The sequence below is a fragment of the Clarias gariepinus genome, chromosome 13, assembly GCF_024256425.1.
Source record: "Clarias gariepinus isolate MV-2021 ecotype Netherlands chromosome 13, CGAR_prim_01v2, whole genome shotgun sequence".
NCBI lineage: Eukaryota > Metazoa > Chordata > Actinopteri > Siluriformes > Clariidae > Clarias > Clarias gariepinus.
The window spans coordinates 750445-758348 of record NC_071112.1 but is presented as its reverse complement, the minus strand read 5'-3'; the positions used below and the strand labels follow the sequence as shown (position 1 = coordinate 758348).

The 7904-nt window shown below is 38.3% G+C and overlaps 1 protein-coding gene across 1 annotated transcript; it reads left to right on the top strand.

Moving 5' to 3' along the window:
- The first annotated feature begins 320 nt into the window (after nucleotides 1-320).
- LOC128535702 (uncharacterized) lies at nucleotides 321-6402 on the top strand. Its single transcript, XM_053509749.1, has 5 exons — nucleotides 321-370; nucleotides 459-802; nucleotides 1835-1940; nucleotides 5873-5944; nucleotides 6056-6402. The coding sequence occupies exons 1-5, from the start codon at nucleotides 322-324 to the stop codon at nucleotides 6400-6402; spliced, it is 918 nt and encodes a 305-aa protein (XP_053365724.1). The 5' UTR covers nucleotide 321.
- Nucleotides 6403-7904: the final 1502 nt, after the last annotated feature.

Here is a 7904-nt window from a genome sequence, read left to right as displayed (position 1 = left end):
CATTTTTCAGCACACCACAATGCGTGTTTCAAAAATGCATGTATGGTTATACAGCTTTAAAGGCTTTGAGTATTTACTAATGTAATTTTTAATTTTTATTTATTTATTTATTTTTGCCAGGCAGTGTACATCAGACCCTGACATGTATAGTTAATTTTAAAAATCCTATACTACCAAAATATTCTTTCCACTCAGACCTTCCTTCTACACTTCACAACAGAGATGCAGTTCTTATTTTCCTCACATGTGGGCGCTGTGATGTTAAAGTGTGAACAGAAACTTAAACTACATCAGACAGTGACAGACATTCAGGCTTTCATCATGATCCGAGCTGCCAGTATTATATGGGTTCTAGTGATATGTCCAGGAGGTATACTTTAATTTATACTCATGCTCTTTAAGTACTGTTATTAATTTTAGTTTGATATCATTCCAATTAATATTCTCTCTCATTGCAGGTTTTTCTCAGAACAATCGTGTCACCCAGAATCCTCCTGATCTCTTTGCTGATTCTGAAAAATCTGTTAAAATCCAGTGTGAGCACAGTGTACCAAGTTATGATCAAATCAACTGGTACAGACAAAGTCAAGACCGCACACTGACCCTTATTGGATATCTTTTACGAACGTTACCACCAAAAATTGAAAAAGATTTTGAGGGTAAAGTGGAGATGGCTGGGGATGGGAAAAAAAACGTCTTTTTGACCATCAATGATCCCGTCTCCAGTGACAGTATGGTGTACTTCTGTGCTGCGTATTACACAGTGCTGCATATCTGCTTTATTCAGTACAAAAACCTCTGTGTACAGTATATATTCTCTACACCTCATTAACACCTGCTCCTGTGGCCTGGAACTGAAAAAGCAATGAAAGAGGCTTACTGTACCTGACTAGAGACTAATTCAAATTGAAATTTTATTTGTTACATCCACAGTCATACACAGTACGATATGCAGTGAAATGCTTAAACGATCGCCTGTGACCTTAAAAAATAAAGATTATTGAGAGGAAATATGAATAAAAAGAAATAAAATAGAAAATAAATCTAGCTAAGACAAGAATAATATCGGTAAAAAAGAAAATATGCATGAAAATATCTATTCAAAGTAACTTTTGTGAAACAAACAGAGAAATTAAATAGAAATACATAAATATGTAAATGTGCATGAATGTGCAGGTGTGTAATGTCCATAAATGTCCAGAATGAGTGTGAAAAAAGACAAATGTCCAAAAGTGTGAATGTGCAAAACGGTTTAGTCCTGTGTTGTGTACTGATTAAGAGACCGTATTACCTGCAGGAATATTGCCGTATCCTTCTCAGTCTCTCTGTGTTGGCCCTCAGGGAGCGGAATCGCTTTCCTGACCGCAACAGAGAGAACAGTCCATTGCTGGAGTGGCTGAGGTCCTTCACCATCTTCCTGGCTTTTGGTCGATTGGTGGATTGAGTGCAGGTCAGGGAGATCAGTGTGGATGATGTGCTCAGCTGATCGCACCCTCTGTAGAGCTCGTCTGTCCTGCATGGTGCTGTTTCTGAACCCTGGGGGCTCCAGTGCTGAGGGTGAGGGAGGCTAAGACATGCCCGCCCATCGACAGAGCATTTTAACATAATTTCCCTTCCTAGTGTCCAGGTGAGTGATGAAAGATGGCACCATCTGTAGAGTGGTTTGGAAGGTAAGCAAACTGTAATGGTTCAGTGTGTCAGGTAGTGAAGAGATGATTAAGGGCGATAATCGTTGAGGGACTCTTTAACTCATGTGGGCATCACCGACTGAAATAAGGAGAGGTTAAATATTTCTGTGAACACAGGTGCCAGCTGTTTCGAGTTTGTTCTTCAGTGTCTGGACATTGGCGAGCAGGGTGCTAGCCAGAGGTGTGCGGTGTGTGCACGGGCTCTCGGCCTGTTCCTGAGGCCGGCTCGTTTCCCCTGGGCCGCCACTTCAGGTCGCATCCTTTGTTCTCTCTCAGGATCTCACTCGGCCAGCTCGGATCCAGGGTTAAAAACATTGGAGTACATTGTATACCAATAGAAATAAGAATATCTCTGTCATACCTAATGTACTCAATTGTGGTGAATTTGTCGGTTTTAGATGACTGAAAACAATCTTGAGTTATAGATATCTAAGTTGATATAACCTTTTACCTATACCTACAAACTCTTTAACTAATAATGACGTATACTTACCAGTTATGAAATAATTAGCTTTTTCTTCTACAGTTCAGTCACTGACCAAAAGGTGACAGGGACAATAAACTTCTCTAAACGCTGATCATTATGTAATAGTTTCCTCTTCACTTCAAGTGTGTAAGGTAGTGAAGAGACCACCAAGTGGTTTGGTTACTGCTTGTCAAACTGATCGCTGCATGAATAAACTCCTCTAAGATTAACATTTATTATACAATATAAAATCTGTTGAATCTTTCTTTTCAGATGTTGTGACTGGAGTATGTGAGGTACAAACAGAATGAATGGGGCATTTTCACATTGTCTTTGAGGGCGGGGCCATGATGTCACATCCTGCATTAGTGAATAGAATCTGTATAATCTTACACACTCATAGATCACTCTTTAACCTCATTATTAAGAGTCACTATGATCAGAGTTCTAGTTGTTTTTCAGTCACTTTACTGGATTCAAGGTAAATCAATTACTTTGCTAAGCACCTGCATGATTATCAGTATATCAGTTAATAATATAAATATCGTATGTGCATATAAATAATGTTTTTTAAATGATTTATCTACAGGAGTTGCAGGGGCGAATGATGTCACTCAGTCCAATGCATTCTTTGTTGAAATGGGAAAATCAGCCACAATAAACTGCTCACAAACCAAGGGTTTAGCTTACGATCAGATGTACTGGTTCCGTCAGTATCATGGAGAGAGCATGGAGCTCATAGTGTACACTACTAGCTATGGCACACAAGATTTTTTAAAGTTCAAAGGAAGTACATTTTCAGCTAATAAAACAGTTCCTGAGAGCGGCTCGTTCACAGTGAATAATGTGGATTATAGTGACAGCGCTGTGTATTTCTGTGCTGTGAGTAAACACAGTGTTATAACCACAGGGCAGAGCTGTACAAAAACACAGTGTGTGTGTCTCAGTCAGGAGGAAAAGTAAATGAACCAATAGGGGGCAGTGTAACACAGTAAATCTGCAGCCTCTTATTCTTGTGTGTTTAAGTGTGTGTGTGTGTGTGTGTGTGTGTGTGTGTTTCAGGAGGAAATATACTGTAGATAAACCTACAAGGGAAGTATGGTATCTCAAATTTGTTGCTTCACAGGTGTCCACCACGAGAATACGCTCAGCATCTTTAGACGGTGTCTGGTTTCTATTAACATTTAATACACTGTGATCTAAGTGGCTACAGCACTCTCACATCATGCTAACAATAATATCGTTTTAGATTATCCTGTTCACAGAAGTGAAAAGTAACAAATGATATCTACTCGCATTACTGTAAATGAGTATTTTTGTACTTTACTTTTTTGTATTTTCTACTTTTAAAGTAGTTTTTAAAATCTGTAATTTTACTTTTACTTAAGAATGTTTTGTTTGAAGTATTGTACTTCACTACATTTATCACTGAGTAAAAAATAAATAAATAAAAATTAAAAATGATAAAAATAATGTGACAGGGAAGGAAAAAATTGCACCAAGGCAACCACAGGAACGATAAAGATGGACAAAACAGATGCCAGTGATGCAGACCCAGCTAAGAGCAAAATGCCCTCAAATTCTTATGATATAAACCTCTGGGAACCACCTTGATTTCAAGCGCAAGAAAGGCAACAGCTTTATTACAGTATACAAAGGTGTTCCTTCAATTAAAAACAACTAGTTTGAGAAATATTTCCCCTTGTCTTTTTTAAACTACACTAGAATCCCCCATCCCACTCCGCTGTTAAAAAACTAACTCGGTAACTTTTACTCTGAGTAATTTTTTCATGAGCTACTTTTTCACTTTTATTAAGTAGATTTTTAAAATAGTAAAATTACTTGTACGGCAGTAAAAGTTCACTAAAGTAACAGTACTTGTACTTGAGTACAAAATTGTATCACTTTTTTTCAATGTCTGCCTGTTCAGCTTGCAGGAGGCCTGGTGTCTATTCCAGGGGACTCGGGGCACAAAGCCGGATAAAACCTGGACGGGGTGTCAATCCATCGCGGGACTATTTGGAAATGCCAGTTAGCCTTTTTAGACTGCAATATGAAAATAGATTATTTGTTTTTCTTTCTTTGTGCGCTTTATTCTCCTGAGATCATTTAACCCATAAGATAAGGGCACAGGTTTTGTACAGATGATCATTTCCTAACCAGGCTTGGGACCAGCAGGACGTGCAGTGACTGGGTTACATGAGGCAGAGCGTTAAGGACTTCACCCAAGAAACCAACAGAGGTGACGTAGTGGTGTCATGGCTTGAACCCCTGAGCACAGATCAGCAGCCCAGAGTCTCAGCTGCCTGAGCCACCACTGCCACACTGGAGATGAAGGAATCCCACCCAGAGGAATCCCAGAGGCACGGGAAGAACATGCAAACTTCACACACACACAGATCTGAAGCCAGGACTCGAACAATTGAGCCCACAGTGCTAAACACTATGTCACTGACTTTTGGACATCAGATTTGTTTCTAGTTCAAAAGGTAAATATAGTGCCTTATTAATTACTCTCATAAAATCATATTTATTACATTTATCTTATGTTAAAATGATATACATAAGTTTAAGTCAAGGAGCATTAAACAGTGAATAACTCTTACCATAATAACCTGATTATCCTCAATTTAGTCACGTCAGTAATCAACATTCATGCAAAGATTATGAAAGAGGTTTTTTACAGTGGGCGGGGCCATGATGTCACATCCTGCATTAGTGAATAGAATCTGTATAATCTTACACACTCATAGATCACTCTTTAACCTCATTATTAAGAGTCACCATGATCAGAGTTCTAGTTGTTTTTCAGTCACTTTACTGGATTCAAGGTAAATAAATTACTTTTCTAAGCACCTGCATGATTATCAGTATATCAGTTAATAATATAAATATTGTACATACTGTATATATAAATAAAAATCATTTATTATTTATCTACAGGAGTTGCAGGGGCGAATGATGTCACTCAGTCCAAAGCATTCTTTGTTAAAATGGGAAATTCAGCCACAATAAACTGCTCACACAGCAAGGGTTCTGGTTACGATCGGATGTACTGGTTCCGTCAGTATCATGGAGAGAGCATGGAGCTCATAGTGTACAGTCCAACATACAGCACTGCAGACTTTGGAAAGTTTAATAAAAGTAAATTCTCAGTTAATAAAACAGTTTCTGAGAGCGGCTCGTTCACAGTGAAAGATGTGGATTATAATGACAGCGCTGTGTATTTCTGTGCCGTGAGTAAACACAGTGTTATAACCACAGGGCAGAGCTGTACAAAAACACAGTGTTTCAGGAGGAAAAGTAAAGCCAAAAGGGGGCGGTGTAACACAACAAATCTGCAGCCTCTTAACATGAACCATGCCATATTTTGAAAATGACATATTTGATTAACATATTTTCACTTACAACTTTCTAAAGTGGTGATATTAATTAGCTTTATTACAATCATAAGTGGTAGTTTATTATAAACATAATACGGTTTATGATCGGTGTAGTAGAATTAATCCTGTGTGAATTCATATAAATTCACTAATGATGTAATCCTGATTATGTACCCCATGATGAGATGATTTATTTTCTTTGATACAGTTCAGTAACTCACCAAGAGGTGGCAGTGTTGTGTCTGAACCTCCTCTAAACTCCGCCATCAAATTTAATTCCTCTAGACAGTGTAATGATTAAAACTTCACCCATAGTTGCTGCTTCTTTCGAACAGATCTAAGCATGAACAAACTTCTGTGTATATTTACTCTCATCACCGTCATCCTGTCTTTAATCTGGTCAGCAGGTAATATAGATTTTATTAATCCTCATGAGGGATATTTTCATTAGATGAAACACTCACTATAGGGTGTGAAACCTTGATTCATTCTATGTTCCTTTGTGTTTTCTCACACAGTCTTTGCTGTCAGTAAAGAAGTTCTCCAAACTCCTCGCCATCTGCTCAGGAAGCATGGGGAATCTGCAGAGATTGAGTGTTCTCACAAGATTCCAGACTACGATCGCATTCTGTGGTACAAACTAACCCGAGACAGAGAGTACCAGTTCATGGGATACAACTTTCTTACACAATCTCAGCTGGAGCCTGAATTTAACAATCAGGTGACCTTGACAGGGAACGGAGACAGTAAAGGCACACTGACCATTAAATCCACAACACCTAATGACAGCGCAGAATATTTCTGTGCAGCATTTCCACAGTGTCTCACATCTCCTCACCCCTTTACAAAAAACATTGTCGTATAAACTGGTAGATTGGACCACATTAAGCTTATCAGCTTCTCCACACCTGCATTCATTCATTCTTACTAAGAGACGTGACATTTTATATGCATACTGTATTTAGATGAGTGTGTAATATATTAGGCTTATATGTTGATGTCCTTGCAAATATATTTTACGTGCTGTACCTTGTGTCCTGTCACTGCCTTTGGTAATGCATTATTTTTGTAAAGAAATTGTCCAGGGTGAGTAGGGTTAATGTGCGGAAATGTGTGAAGAAAATGTCTGTTAATTGTCCAGAGTTATCCCGAGATTGCTGGTAGTGAATGAAGGGGTGATCTGATTGTAGTCCAGCGAGATAACAAGGTCTTGACATGGGGATGAATCACCTGGGATGGACAGCAGTTCGGTTTTACTGAGATTGAGTTTTAGATGTTAAATTGACATCAATGATGAGATGTCTGCCAAATATACTGAGGCTTGAGAAACCTAAGTGCCTGAGAGAGAAAGAGAGAGAATGAGTTGTGTCATCTGCAAAAAAAATGATATGAAAAGCTGTGTGATGACTTGACTGGACCAAGAGACCAGGTATAAATGGAGAACAGAAGAGGATCAAGTACTGAGCCCTGTGGGACACCAGTATAGAGTCTGTGTGGGGAATATGTGGATCCCCTTCATGTCACCTCATACAACTGATCTTTTTCTGTCCTGTCACTGCCCTTGTAAATGCATTATTTTCATGCACTCTTTATTTCTTAACTAATGGTAATAATAACTAAGTTTTTAAAACTTATTATAGCATAAACCTATTTACTCTGCGGAGATGTATGTTAAAATGTTTTTTTCTTTGTTAAAATCTCACTAGCTAAACAAGTTGGGCTATAAATAATTTCAGTACAGTTTTAATGAAAAAAAAATTGGGCTACAGAAATCGTGCACTAGAGGGCGCTTAGTAAGTAGAAATGGCACAGGACCAATATTACTGGCACACCAGAAAAGATCTCTTACCTTAATACAGAACAAAGTCTCAGACACAACAAGAAAGAGCCACCATGCGTACTGTTTTCATCATATTTTCCGTCACACTGTTATTATATCTTGCTGGTAGGCCAAATTATTTTAAACAGTCTACATTCATTAATCTATTTTTAATTGTATATAATCTTTCCTTCCCTCTTTTTCTATCCACAGGTTCTGCTGTTTGTACTGTAGTCCAGGATCCTCTAGATCTCATAAAGTATCAGGATCAGTTTGTTAAAATAAAGTGTGAACATGATGTTAAAAACTATGACCGTATACTGTGGTACAAACACAACCAGGACACAGGATTTAAATACATGGGGTATCTAAACAATGTTTTTCCCAAGCTGGAGACAGAATTTGAAACCAAGATCAAACTGAGTGGTGACGGGAGAAACAACGGCTTTTTGGCCATATACAATCTCACAGTGAACGACAGTGCTGTGTATTTCTGTGCAGCTTATTACACAGTGCTGTAGATCAGCTCACTTAACTACAAAAACCTT